This window comes from Spermophilus citellus (assembly GCF_964194105.1).
Source record: "Spermophilus citellus genome assembly, chromosome: 5".
Lineage (NCBI taxonomy): Eukaryota > Metazoa > Chordata > Mammalia > Rodentia > Sciuridae > Spermophilus > Spermophilus citellus.
The window spans coordinates 44,476,374-44,495,533 of record NC_138186.1 but is presented as its reverse complement, the minus strand read 5'-3'; the positions used below and the strand labels follow the sequence as shown (position 1 = coordinate 44,495,533).

The 19,160-nt window shown below is 51.5% G+C and overlaps 1 protein-coding gene and 1 long non-coding RNA gene across 6 annotated transcripts in view; one reads left to right on the top strand and one right to left on the bottom strand.

Annotated features, from left to right (window-relative positions):
• Positions 1-19,160, top strand: part of LOC308648848 — a 31,304-nt gene that overhangs the window by 5,888 nt on the left and 6,256 nt on the right. The gene's annotated exons all lie outside the window — the stretch shown is intronic.
• On the bottom strand, positions 1,776-17,388 carry DDR1 (discoidin domain receptor tyrosine kinase 1). Of its 5 annotated transcripts, none has more exons than XM_081293852.1 (18): positions 16,999-17,386; positions 12,481-12,613; positions 12,282-12,384; positions 11,863-12,091; positions 10,256-10,403; positions 9,897-9,996; positions 9,239-9,425; positions 8,884-9,130; positions 8,249-8,344; positions 7,994-8,145; positions 7,085-7,250; positions 6,370-6,480; positions 5,035-5,279; positions 4,759-4,886; positions 4,324-4,542; positions 3,611-3,845; positions 2,877-3,026; positions 1,776-2,751 (listed from the first exon to the last, which is right to left on the bottom strand). In XM_081293852.1, exons 2-18 carry the CDS (start codon positions 12,569-12,571, stop codon positions 2,611-2,613), a joined length of 2,748 nt encoding a protein of 915 aa, XP_081149978.1. In that variant the 5' UTR covers positions 12,572-12,613; positions 16,999-17,386; the 3' UTR covers positions 1,776-2,610. The 5 variants fall into 5 exon arrangements, 4 of the variants coding, with proteins under 4 accessions (XP_081149978.1, XP_081149979.1, XP_081149980.1 ...); XM_081293853.1 differs by lacking the exon at positions 16,999-17,386 and adding an exon at positions 16,574-16,743; XM_081293854.1 differs by lacking the exon at positions 6,370-6,480 and having other exon boundaries at positions 16,999-17,381.

The following is a 19,160-nucleotide window of genomic DNA, read 5'->3' as shown; positions in this document are numbered from 1 at the left end:
AAGGATGATACCTTGTGCAGCTGAGTGGATGTGGCTGCCACTCACTGAGTCAGGATACTGTGGAGGAGGAGGTTTGAAGATGTTAAGACTGAAGTTCACATGAACTTCAGGTTGCATTATAGGTCTAGAGCTTGAGAGTCTGGGCTTGGAGATTTGGGCATTATCAGTTTACTACTTGGCCTCTATTGCTTATTATTCTGGGTTCTGGCTTCTAAACTCTTAACCTGCCAGTGCCCATCTTAAATTACAGTGCACAGTGGTCTGACCTGTGTAGGTTTTTGCAGGATTATTAGATTTGTGACCAGAACCCTGAGTCTATTAATTCAGTCTCAGAGTCTATTAATTCAGTCTATTAATTCAGTCTTATTGTTATCCTCATTAACCATTTGGCTCATTTTGTGAATATCAAGGGGCCTTATTTCACATGAACTGCTATCTAGACAGGTCTGCCTCATCCAATATCTGGAACTGATTGCTTATTTTTTAACCAAATTCAGACTCCTCATTAAATGCTTTCTTAGGACTTGTGGCTGATCTCATCCTTCTGGGCCTCAGATCATTTAGGCTTATGGTTCTGGCTTCCAACTAGACAGCTCACACTCGATCATTTGCACACTGGGTCAGCCTAATCCAGGGGTCTCACCTTCCCCAGACCCTCAGGGGAAGGGAGGGTCCTAGAATTTGAGCAAGAAAAAGAAATTAGACTTTTTATTTTTATTAACCTCAACCTCTAACTAAAAATTAGCATTTCCTTCAATTATAAATGCAAGCAAAACCCCCACTAGTATCAGTCATACCTGGGACTTGTCACTAATAGAAGTATATTTTTATATCCTACTACAGTGGTTATAAAATTCCCAAAATAGTTTGTTCATTACTAAGAGAAGCATATTTGTTACTATCATAATTTTTCAACATTTTGGCAAAGTAAGTCAATTGGTAATGCTTCAATCTTATGATCCATATTTTATGAATTTTGAAACAATCCTGGAGCTAGAAGCGGTATTGCATGTCTGTAATCCCAGTGACTCAGGAGCCTGAGGCAGGAGGATTGCAAGTTTGAGTCCAGCCTCCACAATTTAGCAAGTCCCTAAGCAATTTAGCAAGGCCCTGTCTCCAAATGCAAAAAAAAAAAAAAAAAAAAAAAAAAAATTTAAATGGGCTGGGGATGTGGATCAGTGGTTAAGCACTTGTGGATTCGATCCCCAGTACCAAAAAAAAAAAAAACAAAAAACCTATACACATAATCCTGTAGGGTGCAGTGACAAACACCTCTAATTCTAGCTACTCCTGAAGCTGAACTAGGACGATCACAAATTCAAGGCCAGCATAGGCAACTTAATGAGACCCTATCTCAAAATAAAAAGGGCTGGAAATATAACTCAGTGGTAGAGCACTTATCTAGCATGCACAAGCCCTGGGTTCAATCTCCAGTAGAAGGGAGGAAAAACAAACATAATTCTGAGGAAGGGTCAAGAGACACCTCCAGACTGCCAACAGGGTTTCTGGCACAAAATATGGCTCAGAATCCCTGGCCTGATTGAGCTCCCCCAAGACCTCCTGCAGAGCACCCCTCCTGAGTAGACAAGGTTCCTGAGTTCACATATTCATGCAGTCTCATGAGGTCTCACTGGCTAGGGCCTGGATTATGTGGAAACAGACCACTGTGCTGGACAAAGGTAGGTGGTAGGAAATAGACCAGGGAGAAAGAAGAAAGGAAGACAGGAAATAGGTTGGTAAGAGGCAGATTTTAGCCCAAGAAACTCACTCAGAGCTGTGGAAAATTCAACCTTTATTATTACCTGCCTAATGCAGGGGATTAAAGTTGTCTCAAGCTAGATCCATATATTAGTGTAAAAATCTGTGTCTCTCCCCCAAAAAATGTACAAACCCCAAGTGATTATAGAAAAACCATTTTGGCAGCTAATAGAGATGTCCAACCCCAAGGCCAAAGGCCATCACTCCCTCTTTTCCCCTAATCCCAGTTTACTCCACAGAAATGTACAGGTTTAGAGAAGTTCTAGCTACACACAGGTGGCAGGTGGGTAGTAGGGAATCCCCAGGTCCAGTGTATTGGGGATGGAGGAGGAAGCCAAAGCTGAGAACAGTTCCGGGGTAGGCTCAGGGAACAGCTTTCTTCCCTTCTTGTCCTTTCTACCCCCTAAATTCTCAGCCAGTGGGGTCCAGTGTGTGACAGGAAGAGAGAGGCTGGGGACACAGCCAACTCCCCAGGAACCAGTGTTATCCAGTGGGACCCAGGTGTTCAACAGGCCATGTCCAGTGTCTGCCCTGCATTTGTCCCCACCCTTCCCCAAAGGATGGTGAAAGAAGTCAGAGAGGATCCCATCCATAGGGCCAGCTGGGTGGGTGGCAGGAGCTTCTAAGGAGGAGATGGAAGGAGAAACAGGACGTGGACATGAGCATATGTCCACTGAAAATGGAGCTATCAGCTCCCTGGGCAGGCCCAGCCCACCTGTTGTCACACTGCCTCTCTTGGTGCTGGGCAGCTGGAAAAGGGTGAAGTGGGGATACCATAGGCTCCTCTTGTTTTAGTATCACTGGTTTCCCTTGGATTGCTCCCCAGGGAGGTGGGCAGCTGAATGTTGTGATTCACACTGTATTGAGTGCATCTTCTGCCAGGAACCGATGCAGTTGGGAAAAAGGGGGTCGCTGCTCAGGCTCCCTGCTCCAGCACTGAAGCATCAGCTCATACAGGCCCTGTGGGCAGGCAGGTGGCCGGAACAGGTACACCTGTATTGTGGCAACATGGATGAGAGGCAGGGAAGAGGTTCTTCAAGTGTCCAAGATGACATGCTTTGCCCTTCCCAGTCCTCCCCACCCCCACTGCAATCCATCTCTCCTCCCTCTGCTCTGACCTGTCGTCCCTGGTCCCGGAAGAACTCCCCAGCATTCTCGATGACTTGCTCGTCGGTGAGCTGCCCAAAGGGTTGGGCCCTACAGAGCATCAGCACCTCCCACAGAGTCACCCCAAAGGCCCACACGTCACTGGCCGTTGTGAACTTCCCCTGGCACAAGGAAAGGGCGACAAAGGCAGAGAAGGGCACCAGGCAGCTTAGCTGTGCAGAAGCCCAAATCCACCCAGCCTGACTCCTCCCAGCCTCAGGCTCTATTCTCCTCAGCTGGTCCCTTGCCCAACAAGCTGGTCTCTCTCTCTAGAGTTCTGCTTCTTCTCCCATGCTTTGGTTCTCTCTTCCTTCTACTTATCCTTTGTCTCCATCTGCCCCCCTGACCCTGAATCTTCCCCCAGGTCCTTCTGTCTCTAGTAAAAATATGGCTCAGAATTCCTGGCCTGAGTGAGCTTCCCCAAGACCTCCTGCAGAGCATCCCTCCTGAGTAGACAAGGTTCCTGAGTTCCTATATTCTTATCTCTTATCTCTCTGCTACTCTATCCTCTGTATCCACTGCTCTTGGTGCCTGAACCCATCATACTGCTGCTTCTCATTTCTCCAGTCCCTTGAGCCAGAGAGACCCTCATTTTATGGATGAGGAGACTAAAGCCCAGAGAAGCCAAGTGACTAAAGGAGCCACAGAACTGAGAATAGCAGCTGGTTTCCTCCACCACCACCCTACCTCTCTTCAGGTTGCTTACCATGAGGATGCATTCCCAGGCCATCCACCGGATGGGCAGTACTGCCCGGCCCTGCACACGATAATAATCCCCAGCATAGAGGTTTCGGCTCATGCCAAAGTCAGCAATTTTGATGGTGAAATTTTCCCCAACCAGGCAATTCCGTGTGGCCAGGTCTCGATGTACAAAGTTGAGTGTGGCCAAATAACGCATGCCTGAGGCGATCTGGGCTGCCACATGCAAGAGCATCGGGTAGCTGAGCAAGGAAGGCAATTATTGGGAGTCACTGGGAGTCATCCCCAGACTCCTCCCTTCTTCAAACATCCCTGTCCGGGAGAGGAAGGGAGCCTAGCCCCAGGACCACGTCACTTCTGCTCCCAGGGAGGAGAGGGAATACTCATGTGTAGGCCAGTGCAGGCTCCCACTCAACCTCTCTAGCTCATCCAACCCTGAGGAGCTTGTGTTTTGTTAGGCTCTGCCATCTGGACTCAGGGGTGATAAGGCTGAGGGAGGGCAGAAAGGAATTCATAGCAGCGTCTAAGTCCCTTCACCACACTCAGTAATCTCCAGCCTTTCTGGCCAAGTTTCTGGATTACTATGGTCCCAGTTCCTCCTGAAATCTCTATCTGCCTCTCTTCCCCCATGCTCCTCTCTTTCCCTCAAGACTGAAGTTGAAAGAGGAGGAGAACTGCCTGGGAGGTCTCAAGGAAGTCCTTGCCTGGGTACATGGGTACCTGATGGTGGGCCCCTGGGCAGCCTCCCCATCCCTGGAGGCCCCTTCGGCTGCCTTGTCTTCCAGCTGATGGGCACTGAGAAACTGGTTCAGGTCTCCATTCTCCATGTAATCAGTAATCATGCACAGGGGGTCATCCTGCACACACACACCCAGGAGCCGGATGATGTTTGGGTCCTTGAGTCGTGACATGATCTTCACTTCCTTCAAGAAATCATTCCTGGGGAAGCAGGAAGAAGGTGGAGGGAGCACCAAGGGGTGGCCTGCACCTTCCCTCCTGCTCATAAGGAAAAGTTGCCTCCACCCTCAGCACACAAGCAAACCTCCCACCCCAGACACCAGTCCTCTCTTGGTCCATACCATAGTTCTCTCTACATTGCTCCCTACTCTTCTGGGCCTCCCTTCCCTTCTTCCAGATACTATTCCTGATACTCACCTGGCATTCTTGGTAGCATCTGGCCGTAGGATCTTGACAGCTACCAGCAAGGGTTGTCCCTTGTGTACATTGATGGGGAAGTCAAGACTAACCAGATCTTGAGGGTTCTCTACCTCACACAGGTGCACCTAGAGAAAGAAGGTCATTTCCTAGAAGGTCACAAAATCAAATGGAGTAACATTGCACAGATGGTAAGGTTTTTGGCCAAGCAGGCATGACATCAAAGCCCCCAGTCAGGGCAGACACTATTGATGGCCAGGCAGGCATCCTCCTTACCTCCCCAAACTGGCCCTCGCCAAGCTTCTCCTTGAAGCGGAGCCGTGACCGAGGGAAATCCACTCTGGGGGGCCCATCCCCAACCGCCCCTGGGGGCAGTGCAGGCACAGCATAGGTGTTGCCCCCGGTGACGCCCTGCAGGGTAACAATGTCAGCCTCGGCATAATGGGGGACGCTGTTCTGGGGAGGTGGGGGCAGAAGCGGGGCACCTGGCTTCTCAGGCTCCATATAATCCCCATTGCAGGCTGGAGGAGTGAGGAGAAAGAAAACGGGACAAGGCATCAGGATCAACCCCTAAGTGCCACAGTTCACACCCCAGCTTCCCCAAGGCCCTCCATGTCTTCCATTTGGGTGAGAGACTGAATCCACCCTGTATCTCCCCAGTATTCCAACCACCAACCTCAAACCAAAGAAAGCACTGGGGTGAGATAAGAATTTAACTACTCTAGGGGATTTTTCAAGACAATGAAAATGGTTGATCAAAAACTATTATAAAATCTTACTGTCTAGGGATCTCCCAGCATAGCCTAAGAGACCATGAGATGAGTCTTGGATGGAAGAGGAATTCATCTACCCACCATCAAAGAAGGAGGGTTCAGCCATCCAGTCTCCTTCACTCTCCAAACCCTTGTCCCACTCACCACCAACTTCCTCTTGTTCACTTATCTGTTCTCCCACTTCTCATAGCCTGACTTTTCCCTGCCATGGTTACCCAAACTCCCCAACCCAACACACCAAGCTCAAAGACAGGCAGAGACAGGGGCACACAGAGAGGGAAAAGGGCAACGGTTCCTTACATCCCCCAAACAATTGTCTACAGACAGGGAGGGAAGCAGAGCTATCTTCTCTTGGTGCTGGGGAAGGGACCACAATGAGAAGGCAACACGGAGGAGGGGAGGAGAGACAGGAAGGGTGGAGTGTGAGCCTTCACCTCTGGGACTGCGAAGAGAGGACACATGGGGGAAGAGGGCAAGTGCCCAGGGTGAGAGGCCCTCCTTGCAGCTCTAGAGAAAGGGGAGAATAAAGGTGTTACAAGAGAACCTGGGGCGCCACAGCAACCTCCTCTCCAGCTCTGGAGAGCTGTAGAGACAGGGTATGAGAGGAGGAAGGGACAGAGCCAAGACCGATAGGACTACACCTCGGCTAGAGGGGGAGGCCTTCAAAAGGAGCAAGGAGCAATAGTGGTGAGTGAAGGGCACAAGAGCTCTGCCAGGGAGCTCAGGAGAGCAGAAGAGGCCACAGTGGAGAGGAGAGGGAGTGCAAGGTGTGAGGGCTTCTCCCTGCCCCAGTGGAGGTATGGGGAGCCTGGTGGAGCCCAGGGGCAGAGGGGCTTACCCTGGGTGTTGGTGGGTTTGGCCCAGGCGGGTGTGGGGGGGCCCGGGCCTCGAGGGGGACGGGCGTAAGTGGCCAGAAGGAGGCGGTAGGCTGGATTGGAGAGCAGCAGCGCTGTCGGGAGAAGGAGGGGGGAGACACGGGGAAGGGATGAGACTCAAGGCTAGACAGACAGGGAGACCTGGAATAGGGCAAGACCAGGGTGATGGGATTGAATGTACTAAGAGAGGATAAAACAAGGACCTGGAGAGTGGTGGAGAGCTGGTAGATTGGTGATTGATGGACAATAGATGGGGATGATAAACAGACGATTTGATGGATAGACAAATGGATATATAAATATAGATAAATGGATGGGTGGTAGTATGAATGTATAGATAGATGGAAGGAAGGATTAAACATGGTGAGTCTAGGAAAAAGAAGAGAGGGGTCAGGGAGACACAATAGAAAGTAACAGAGAATATAGAGAAATGTATGTATGATACAGAGACAGAATAGAGACCACTGGGGATTATGGATAATAGATGGGAAATCCTTCAGGAAGATTATATGGTCGAGACATGGAGTGATGAAGAAGGTGAACAGAGGCACAGAAATAAGAAAATAAATTGAAACTAGGGAAGACAGGAAAAGAAAAAATAGGAGAGAGAGAAAAGGGGATACAATAAGAAGACAGGCAGAGAGGATGGAGGTAGGACTGGAACAAAGAAGGCCTTACCAGAGCCACCGGGGACACAGGGAGCAGAGTGGGGTGGATTCCCACGAGGCCGGGGCTCCTGGTAAGGGGGTGGTTCTCGGGGACCTGGGCGATTGTTGATGAGGATGGTGTCCCCAGGAACAGAGAGATGAACTGTCAGCTCCTCTTCCAATACCCGTCGCTCAGCCTTGTTAGAGGATTGAGCAATGTTAAGTGTTGCCCCTGCGTAGCACACATTTCCTGGCACCTTGTAAGTGCTGTTCCTATGTTCTCCTCTTTAATATTCACAATAGTCCTACAGTTGTAGCTCCTACATATGCCCAATTTCACAGGTAAAGAAACTAAAGCTCAAGAGCATTTAAGTAACTTCCCATATTTATCAACCTTAATGTGTACCAGCACCTTGGACTTTCCCAAGAAGATAAGGACTTGGGAGAATCCAAGCATCTTCCATTTGCCCCTCTCACTCTACTCTCCATCTTTTCCCACCACTCCTGCCCCAACAGAATGACCAGTGTGGACTGCCACTAGCTGGTTAAGGTTGGTGAGAGAAGAACCCCAACCAGAGACTGAAGGGAGAAAATGATGTCAGGGGATTTACTCTCCCATCCTCTCCCTCGGGTCTGGACTGCCACAGCCTGCATCCCTGCTCTAAAGTCCACCCCTCAGCTCAAGGCACCCTCTCCAGACTCACTCCTCCCAGGGATTCGATACTGCAGCTTCCTCTCGCCCTAGCAGGACCAGAGGAATGGGAAAGTGACCCGCTTCTTGTAATGCCCTGCATCCAACTCACACCTTTGAAAGTGGTCTCTAGTTACACTATTAGACTTTGCCCTGCCAGCCCTGCTGGACCGTGATATACCTGTGCCTGGACAGTGAGGGGCTCTATGGGAGCAACTTCTCCACCCTCATCCCACCAGCACCACCCACCTTGCTGAGGAGCCTGCGCCAGTGCAGCCGCCAGAGCATGAGGGCAATGATAAGCAGCAGCAGCAGGATGATCGCCACCAGGCAGCCTATGAGAATGGCAGTCGGGCTCCCCTCTGCCTTGGCCACAGGCTGCTGGCCCCGGGGCTCCAGCTCTGGCAGAGGCAAAAGGGTCAGCACCCAGAAGGGAGGCCCAGGGAGGAAGGTTGGGCAGGGTCCACATCCCTGGGAGGGGGCCCCACATAAGAGCCTACTCACCCAAGCTACTGAAGTTGGTGGGAGGTGGGCCAGGAGGCCACCAGGGGGCTGGTGCAAAGGTGCCCCCCAGAACCTGAGAGGAGTCATTTACCACATCTGGGGGAAAGGAAGAGAAGAGGCAATTAGAAGGGGAGGAGGAAGGGACCCCCTAGAGGTATGTATGCATGAAACCTAGGGAATTGAATAGAAGCAGGGGTGACAATATAGGCCACCACTGGTCAGTCAGAACACCAATCAATCAGAGAACATGGTGGAACAGAGCCCCTGGCTATGGCAGATGTTAACCCCTTAGTCACTGAATGGTGAGGAAATGGAGGGCTTTCCGCCAAGTGGATGGTGATAGGTATCAGGAGGTTTAGAAAAGAGTGGACTCAACTAATACAGAAGTATTTCAGTACTGTCCAAAGGACTGAATCAGGTTCAGTCATGAGTGAAAGGGTCATAAAGAAAAGACAAACAGATACAGGGAACAAGGGAAAAAGAGATGCCAATTATTTCCACCCCAGTAGAGAAGTTTCATGGGTGTTGGGACAATATGATGCCAAGAATGGATATTCTGGGGGTACTACAGGGTTAAGAATTAAGTCAGCTAGCAATCCTAGGGGCTGGGGATTGGGTATACTCTAGGGACTTACCAGAGATGAAGGAAATTTCACTGAAGAGTAACCAGGGCCCCGCAAAGAGGAAGCGGCACTGCAGAAAGCGACCCACTCGGCCACCTAGGGGCACTGAGATAGCCCGGGCTCTGGGGTCCCCTAGGCTGCCTCCCAGGGCATGGCGCATGGGCTCCCCTTCCCAGGCCATGGCAGGGCCCCGCTTGAAGCGACACTCCACCCCGCCTGGCAGGCGGGCTCCCAGTGTGTGCATGTTGTTACAGTGTACCTGGGAAGAAGGGAGAGGGACACAGGGTCAGAGCCGGAGAGCCCTGAGGGTACCAGAGCAGCACCCACCCTGGCTTCAGAGCCTTCCCAGAGAGGCAGACTCACTTACTTGCATGGCCTGGAAGGCCCTCAACTGCTCAAACTCAAACTCCATCTCCACATAGCCACTGGGGAAGCTATGGTTACTCCATCCCACATAATCATAGCCTGGCCAAACTCGAAGTTCCTGGCTCTGCCTGAAGTCATCCAGCCCTACCACACCATCTGCCAGCTGGCCCAGACCACCATACTGCAGCCTGGAGAAGAGGGGAACACAAAGGGGAGGTTGGAAGGGAAGAGGGTGTCAACTACCCAGGTGCTTTACACACCCACCCCAGTGGCCTGGGCAGCCTTGGCTCCCATCCATTCATTCCATTCCCACACCACCAAACTTCTTGCAGCTCTCTCCTCTAACAACCCACCACACGAGGCCATCACAGATACTTTGCGATGACACACTGCACAAAGGCACCCTCTGAGGTACACTATTCAATCACTATTATGATAATTTCCATAATAAGATGATCTTAGCCAAAGGGTGCCTTCTTCTAATTTTTACTGACTTATGGGCTAATAATCATCTTGCTACCATTTATTCCATCCCACCTAACAGATCTCTCTCCCCAGTTCTTCCATTTTACTGCCCAGATTACTTACCAAAACCCCACACACACTCTGGCCTCCCACCCACCCCAGGCTCCACATCCTGCAGGGCCCATTCCTCTCACCCGCCAACAGTATATCCATCATAGGTGGAGTCGTTGAGGTGCACGGCTTCAGATAAGTACATCGTTTGCCCCACAGGGGCTGTGTAAGACAGAAGTCCATCTGGGGCAGGTGGGAGGAGGGGTATTAGAGGCACAAAGCCTCCATTCCCTATCCCTGCATCAGGCTTGGGAGATTTCAGTCCCTTTTTTGTATCCCTCCACTGGCCCACTATCATGGAGGAGGCAATGTTGACCAGTCCCCTCCACATCCAGAGGGACAGCTTCCCAATAGGAGAAAGGATCCTGGGTGCCTTTCTTTACACTCCCCACCCTCAGTCCCCAGAACTGAAAATGGATTATTTGGGGGCTGACCTACTCACCCCTCCAGAGGCAGCCATAGAGCTCCACTCGCAGACAGACGCTCATAACACGGTCAGCCCGGGGGTAGAAGCGAACCAGGCGGGCCACCATGGGGGGCCCAAGGTCCTTCAGCACCACTCCCCCAGGGTCCTCATTACCTGAGATCACCTGTGGGCCAGGAAATGGGGAGGATGGGTAGGAAGGGCCCCGAATCAAATCTAACTTCCCAGCTATCTGCTGCTCCCTGGACCAGCCACTAAAAAAACCATGAAGGGTGATACTGAGTGCACAGTACTGTGGGGTGCAGCCAGGTATTTGTAAATATGGGTCTGCAGCAGAGATCTCTGACATCATGGTCCTGGTGGTCTGACCTCCAACTCCATTCTCAGCCCCCTCTCCTTGCCTGGCTCCATTTGTCTCCAAGTACTCATGCTATTATTTCCAGATCCTAACCAATCCCTCAGAGCCCTGCACCCCACCTCAGCTTCCCCCTCTTGCTTCATCCCATTCCTTCTGTTCATTCAGCCAAAACTGGCTGAGTGCCAACTCTGTGACACTCATATCGTCAGTGGTAAACATTAGTCCTTCTCTCCACAGAACTGAGATTACAGTAGGAGAAACAGCTATGAGGAACAAAAGACAGTATATGGGGACAGAACAGTGAGGCAGGTGGTCAGCCAAGGCTCTCGAGGTAACATCTCAGAAAATGGAGCAAGGGGGAGTCTGTGGGTATCTGGGGGAGGAGCTTGCCTGGCCCAGAGAACAGCAAGTAAAAATGTCCTGTCATGTGGGAATGAGCCCTGGCTTGTTCCAGGAAGAGCAAGCAAAGCAGTGAGGCCAAGGCAGAGCAAAGCATAGGCACAGCCAGAGAGAGGTCAGGCTAAAGTCCGTGCCCACTCAAGATTAGTTTTTGTTCTGGCAGAGCGGAATACCAGTGGCAGGCCGAGAGCTGGGATGATATGTCTGATTTACATTTTTTTAAGTTCTGCTATACGTAGCATGGAGGTGGAGATTTCACTTCAGGCAGAAAGGGGCAGCAAAGCAGGCAGAACAGTTTGGAGACTGCTGCATTCATCTAGCTGTCAGGGGTGGCATTTGGCCTAGGTCAGTAGAGTGGGGAGAAGTGGTGGGATTCAAGAAATGCCAATGGAGGTAGAGCAGGCAGGCCCTGCTGATGCTTTGGAAGAAGGAGATAAGAGGAAGAGAAATAGGGAATATCATCTTAGCTCATGGTCTGGGCAACTCAGCAATTTTGTGATCTGAGAAAGCTGGGGAAGAACAAGTTGTCTTTTTTTCTTTTCCTTTTCTTTTTTGGTGGTACTAGGGATTGAACCCAGGGCCTTGTGCGTGTTAGGCAAGTGTTCTACCACTGAGCTATATCTCCAGCGAAAGAACAGGTTTAAGGTGGGAGTTCCACCTGGGAAGTAAATGATAAGTATGAGATGCTCAAACACCGACTTGGCAAGGTCCAGGATGTCCTCAGTTTGCAATACTGAGTAATGCTCAGGGGAGAAGCCGGCACTGAAGATGCTATAACTGGAGCATCATCAGTGTTCAGGTGCTATTTAAGTGTCACTGGAGGAGAGAGGAGTCAGCCTCCCTTGGGCACTGCCCCAACCAGCCTCACCTCCTGACCCCAGCGATCCTTCCAGTCCATCCAGCGGTGGCCGTCCCGGGAGTAACGCAGCCGGTAGCTGCGGGAGAACTCTTTGCCCAGGCCCCCAGCATGGCGTCCCTGGGTGCCCACCAGAGCCACGAGGTGTAGCCGCCGTAGATCCACCTGTAGGTACTCCTCCTCCTTGGGAAACACTGGCCCCGCAGGACACCATGCCCCATCCCCATCACTGCTCTCCAGCCTGGGAGGGGGAAGGAGGTCACAGGGAACATATGGCAGTAGGTCTGAATCTGTCTCTAATATTTACAACCTGCTCCCACTGGACTGCTGGGATTTCAATGGTAATGAACCTCTCAAAAGCCTCTTAGCTTGGTCAGATGGTCTGTAAGGGCAAATAAAGATCCCAGAGCAGCCCCAAATGTGCCAGATACCTGCTGTGGCGAGCAGCAGTGGAGTCTGACCAGGAGCTGGAGACAGAGATGTCACTGTCTGGAATGGTGCGGTCTTGCATGCCCAGGGCGTAGCGGCACTTGGCTGGATGAACAGAGCATGTGATGGGTCAAGGCCTTCAACTCCTTACTCCCCACCCCAAGCCCTGCCCGTCAGGGACCCAAGATTCATTCTTCTCACCAGGGTCAAAATGTCCCTTCATGTTAGCATCTCCAGTTGCTACCAAGAGCAGTAGCAGCAGCAGTAGAGATGAGAGGACCTCTGGCCCCATAGCTCCTGATCCCTCAGGCCTAAGGGGGTGGGGGCAGCATCTCTGCAGGGGACAAAATGGATAGGAGGGTAAGTTAATAAGGGGGACTGAGTCACACCAACAGCAAAGACAGGGTGGCTGTCTTGGGGATAAGAGCAGTAAAATGACAAGAATGGTCATTGTTGAATAGCACTGGCTCTATTTTTAGAATGCCTCCCATGTCCCAGACACTGGGCTAAACCTTTAAACAGAATCCATAATTTTATCTTCGGTCACTTTAAAAGGTAGATTCTGTTACTATCCATATTTAACACATGAAGAAAGTAGTCTAGAGATCCATTAAATAATATGCCTAGAGCCCCATCCCCCCTATAGAAAAAGGACAAAATACCCCATTTACAATGGCTTCGAACAAACAACAAATTTTCAAAAACATGTAGACAACATGTAGAAAAATGGTTACAGTTACAATAAACAAAGGACCCTTACAAATCAACAAGAAAAAAGTATATAAATAATACAATAGAGAAGTTGCCAAAAGAATTTGAATAGTCATTTCATAGAAGAGCAAAAAGTCCAGTTGCCAACAAACATTTGTATTTTGTTGTTTTATTTTGTTTTTTTGGTACTAGGGATTGAATTCAGGGGTATTTAACCACTGTGCCACAGCCACAGCACTTTTTACTTTTAATTTTCAGACAAGGCCTCACTAAGTTGCTTAGGGCCTCTTTAAGTTCCTGAGACTTACCCTGAACTTGCAATCCTCCTGCCTCAGCCTCCTGAGTCACTGGAATGACAGGAGTGTGCCACCAAACCCAGCCAAACATTTATCTTTAAACAGTGAAAATCACTATAGAGTCAGGGAAATATAAATCAGATATAGGGTCTGGCTATGTTGCCCAGACTGGTCTCCAACTCCTGGGCTCAAGTAATACTTTTGCCTTAACCTCCAGGAAAAAGGACTATAGTAGCACACCACTGTACCTAGCTTAACAAGATATTCTCTAAGGTTTTAATATTTATAGGTAGTGAGAGTGGTGAAAAGGGAGCCACCATGCTAGACAGTAGGAATTTAACATCATCATCTACTACTAGAAAACAATCTAGTGGTATCGTTATAATTAAAAATTCACTTCCCCTGAAATCCCAAGTTCCCCTCCTGAGGATCTAATAAAAAGGATGGGAGAAGTCTCAGAAGAATGGTTTTACAAAGATGGCATCTTTGTAAGGACCCAAATTTGTAAGCCATGTAAATGCCTACAGGGGACCAGATGAGAAAAATTAATAAGGTTCAGTGGGCTTCTGTGCAGCTATGAAAAGTAACAAAGAAGCAATAAATTTCTGACTTGGTATGATTTCCTTATGCCATGGTTGAAAATGAAAAGCAAGATACAGAAGTATAAAGGGTTATCCTACTTTCTGTAAGCAAAGAATAAACGAACTCCTGTGTTTGTACACATTTGTATGTGTAGAAAGGATACGCAACAGAACGTGAGTTAACATGAATAGGTCAAGAGTTGGGAAAGCAAACAAAAAGGGAAAAAAGATATGCTAATGATACTATTTTACTAAAACAATACTTATACATGTGTGTAAAGTCATGTGATATGTATAAAAGAATATAAAATCATTTTGAGCCAGGTACCATGGCACATGTCTATAATCCCACCTACTTGGAAGGTTGAGGTGGGAGGACCTTGAGTTTGAGGCCAGCATAGGCCAACTTAGCAAGAACACAACCTAACTCAAAGTAAAACAAAACAAAATAAAAATTATTTTAATTTCCAAAAAGCAAAGATACATCTTTTTGATAGTGTATGCCTATAATCTCAGTGGCTCAGAAGACTAAGACAGGAGGATTGCAAGTTCAAGCCAGCCTCAGCAACACAGTGAGGCCCTGGGCAACTTAGCAAGACCTTGTTTCAAAATAAAAAATAAAAAGGGTGGTTAAGCACTCCTGGGTTCAATCCTTGGCACAAAAATAAATAAATAAAAGCAAAGACGCTCTAGGAAAGGTTGAGCAACACCTTGTTAAGGATACAATAAAATTAGACATCAGATAAGCCTGGACCTGCTGACCTTGGGCCCCTCCAACCTTGAAGCCCAGAACCTAAGAGAAGTGCAGGATCCCAGCACCTTCCAATCCCATTGTCCCCTGCAGCCCTCAAAGCCCAGTGTGGACCCTAGACTAGCAGCCTCAGCATCTTCTGGGAACTTTGGGAAAAGCAGACCCTCAGGCCCCAGAGACTTTCTGCATTTTAACACCATCCCCAAGTTATCTGTGCCCACTAAAGTTTCAAAATCTCGACTTTGTTCCCCTGGAACCCAGGCAGCTTACCCTATCTCAAACCATTCCGACTGGCATCTCCTTACACACCCAGGTATCCACTGTCCCCCGCCCAGGCTTCAAGGAAAGCTATCTTAACCTATGGCTTGCCAGAGCTCTGCACATCATTCCAGGCCCTGGAATCTTGAAGGACCCTATTGACACCTCTCACACCCTACCCCACCCCCACCATCAGGTCCAAAGCATCTTGCCCCCAGCTTTCCTTGCTGGGCCTGACATTCCATCCCCTCCAGTTCCCACTTTCTAAAGGTAGCTGCTTCTGAAGGAAGAGCCCAGGGCTGAGGAAAAAGCTGAGTTGCCTTAGCGATGAGGGCGGGTCTAATGACAGGGAAGTCAGGTCACCCCAGGAGGTAAGAGGAGTGGGGGGGATAGTCCCCCATCCCTTTGTCCTCCTCCAGCTGCTCCCACAATGCTCGAGGGTAGGAATGTAAGAGGCAGCTGAGACCCCATAGCCATGAAGCAGCAGCTGAAGGGGATGACTGTGGTGGGTCACTTGGTTATCAAAGGAGAACCTGGAACCAAAAGGCACCATGAGTAGTCCCTTGGGAGTCCAGCACCCCGGTGCAGGGGAGCCATCTGCCAGAATCCCAGGATACTGGCTGGGAATTTCTGGGTGCTGCTCTCCACCCCCACCTCTCTGGGAACAGCGGAGCCCTTGTTCCCCAGAGTAACCTTCATGCCTATCCCAGATGAGTCATCAGAGTCAGACAGAGCAGAGAGGAGCCTGGGGCAGAGATACAAAGACTGGCAGAGGACAGGAGACAGGGGGAGACAGAGCAGAGACACAAAGCAAGAGGTAAATGGAACAGGCTCAGAGACTCAGGGCACAGGGCCAAGCAGAGAAACAAGGAGAAACAGCAAGGTCTGGGGCAATCTGTCCTCCAACACCACAAATCTCTATCCACTGGGTCTGGCTTGACCCCACAGTCAGACACCCAAAGTCCAGACCCAGAAGACCCACACTGCTAAGACCCACAAGCCAGGAGCCAGGATATCCTACCTCAGGGCCTTCATTCTTCTCTCCCAAACCCTGCCTCCCACCCCAATATCTATCTCTCTCTCTCTCTCTCTCTCTCTCTCTCTCTCACACACACACACACACACACACACACACACACAAACTTCTTGGAGTGGGGTGTAAACACTGGGGCTAAATGTAGCCCAGGCATACACACCTGTGGGTAGACAACCCTTCACAGGCTTTCAGAGGCAGGGCAAATACCAATACTCATGCACACATCCATCACATCCACACCTTGGCATTCTTTAAAGTCCAATCCCAGCACTTAGTGAATGGCCACCTTCAGACACCTGTAAGTACAAAATGGCAGATGCCTGCTCCTATAGAAGACAATGTAAGACACACTAAGGTCCTCAGGCACAGGAACCAAACAGAACTAGGCACACCTCTTGATCATATACATGGGTGACAAAGCCAGAAGGAAGTCAGCGGGGTGGGGGCAGGTGGAAACCTGGATGAGAAGAGTAACAGTAAGAACAAGAGCTATTTCTCCATTTCCTCATACATTCTGCTTTCACCTGTCTCAACAGTACCACTAAATTCTGGACACACCTACCATCCCTTTAGCAACAGTAATTCCCAGTGCCAGTCAGACACTGGACCTGTAAGGTGAAGGCTGGGGACGAAGGGGTGGGACTCTGAAAGTGTTACTCACTGGGTAGTGACCTCATCTCATGGCAGAACCAACCAGCCATCCAGCCGATTGTCCCTGGTAGGTTAGGTGTCAAGCCCTCTCCCTGCTGGGCTGTGGTCAGGTTGTCCAACTGGGAGTTGCCCGAGTGGTGGCTTAACAGTTAGTAGATGCCCACAGGACTGGCCGGCTGCAGATCGAGCCGCTTCTCCCGGGACGGGTGAGATGAATCAGTGGCGCCATATACGCGCACCTGTCCTCCCGGGGATCAGTTCCGCCACAACGAGTACAGAAGGGGGTCTTCCCCATGGCTGGGACACTTTCTCGGAGATCAGAGAGTGAACCAGAGCCCTGGGACCGCAGGAAGAGACGGAGTTCCCCCGCCGGCCCTCACCCTCAGGCGCCGCCCTCGCCCCCCGCCGGCGTGGTCCTCCCGCCGCTCCCCCTACCTCTCATCGCTCTTCCCAGCAGAACCGCAGAACCAGGCGTCCGAGCCCGGAGTAGGGCCTCCTTGGCGGCGGGGCGAGGGGAGGGGGAGCGGAGGGAGCCAGGAGCCGGGAGCGGGAGGCGCCGGCGGGGCTCGGGTGTCGGGAGGCGGCTCCCGCGAGCAGCTGTCGGGGGCCTGTTCCGGGGAGAGGAGCCAGAGCTGGGGCGGCTCGGGCCCAGGCGCCGCCTCCCCGCCCTCCTCCTCCCGCCCGCGCTCCCTCCCCTCGGCCTTCGTGCCGCACGCTTGGGCTCGCCGACCTCCCTTCCCCCTCCCGGGCCCAGTCGACCCCCGGCTCCCACGCCCTGCGCAGCTCTCGCGGCCCCCGCGCTCCTCTCCGCCCCGCCACGCCCACCCCACATTCCCCTGCGCGCCCGGCCTTCCCCAGGTAACCCGTCCGCCACCCCCTTCTCGGCGCGCCATCCCCTCGGTCGCCGGTCCTAGCCAGCAGCCCAGTCTCTGGCGCTGCGGACCCAGGCCCGCTCCCTGCCCATCCCCCGCCGCCCTGAGTTCCCCACAAAGAGCACCGCCAGGGGGCCTGCTGCTACCCGCTCAGGGCCCCCTACACGCAGGCCCCAGGAGGGGTTGGCGCCCCTCCCTACTCCCCCTTTTCTGGGCCTGGTTCCTGGAGAGAGGCGAGGGGGAGAGCCCTAGGGCACTGGGGAAGGAGCGGGTTCCCACAGGCCCGGCGCCCAGCCCAGCAACAAGAACCAGAAGGGGGAAGGGAACAGGGCTCACCTGTCCAGCCAGACTCGCTCTTTTCACACCACCAACCTTTGCTTCTCTCTGGCGCTTTCTGGGGCCCCGTCCTCCACAGCCCTACCTAGATTGCCCCAGATCCTGATGGAGGGCCACCCTCTTCCAGCCCCCCTCCTCTCTTTATCCCCTCCTTTCAGTTCCTCTCCCTGGCAGCCCACTCCCCAGTCTTCTCTGGATCTCTGGAGTGTAGATTATCAGACCCTGGTTCCCCTGGACTCCCTACGCAGGCTCAGAAGTCCTCCTTAGGGCAAGCTTTCCTTAGGCCCAGCCAGCTCTGGCCCTGGTGGGGACAGGAGGGTCGGATCACTGGCAAAGAGAAACTAGAAATGGAACCAGGACGAATTTGGTGGTGGGGAGGAGGAAGAAGAAGGATACTGGTAACATCTGGTGCGGGCTGATCTTTGTTTGGGGCAGTACTGGAGATTGAACCCAGGGCCTTGAGCATGCTAGGCAAGCATTCTACCACTGAGTACATTCCCAAGAGGAGGAAGAAGAGAGAGACACACTGAAAACCAGACACAGGCAACAAAGATGAAAAGATGAAAGCAGAACAGATAGACAAGAGAGAACTGCTGGGCAGTGAACAGGTGAGGTGGGGGACAGAAGAGCTTGTCATGGGGGATGTTTCAGCACCACCTGTCAGCCCCACCTCTCTCCACAGCCCCACACCTGCCAACCACCTAGACAATGTCAGATCACAGTAAGGTCTCTGGCTGTATTGCTGATCTCCACCCCATTGCACCTCACAGCTGACATAAACTCACACCCTGTGTACAGTTTCAAACAACAGTTCCATCAAAGAAACATGAAGTCCCAATCAGACAAGTACACAAAAGCATTACCAGGAAGAGGCTGACCCTTTGGAAAGGCCAAGGCATACAGGGGCATAGGTTCACAAACCCAACAACACTCCAGTTGCTAAGGGACCTGCTAACAGCCCCATGGTCACTGGGAAAAGTGCCTCTTGCCCTCCCCCCCAAACCCCCAGAGATTCCCTAGAGCACCTACCCCTGTGCGCCAGCTCTGGGAAATCTGGGGCCGGAGAGGCGTGCCCGGGGTGGAGCCAGGCTGGGGGTGGGGCCAAGGCTTCCCCAGTAACTTCACCTGGGTCTGCACTTAGCCCCTCCTCCCAAGAGCTGTTTTCTGGGGAAGCCCTGGGAAGATTGGCCAGGCCTAGCTACAGCTCCTCACATCCTAATGGGACATTCCACACCCTAGGCCCATGCTGATATGGACAGAAGTGTCCATTGGGGAGAGTAGAGGATGCCAGAGAGTCCTGAAAGCATTGCCCACTCTTCTCATTCTCCCAGATGAAATTCCTAGTCAGTGATGCCCACCTCACCCAGCCCAGGGCTGGAGGAGTTGGAG

Coding starts and splice junctions, on each gene's coding strand:
- DDR1 (XM_081293852.1), bottom strand. CDS start 12,571: ATGGGGCCAGAGGTCCTCTCATCTCTACTGCTGCTGCTACTGCTCTTG. Junction 12,385..12,480: donor GAAGGGACATTTTGACCCTG/GTGAGAAGAATG, acceptor CTGTTCATCCAG/CCAAGTGCCGCTACGCCCTG. Junction 10,404..11,862: donor AGGATCGCTGGGGTCAGGAG/GTGAGGCTGGTT, acceptor CCTGGCCCACAG/GTGATCTCAGGTAATGAGGA.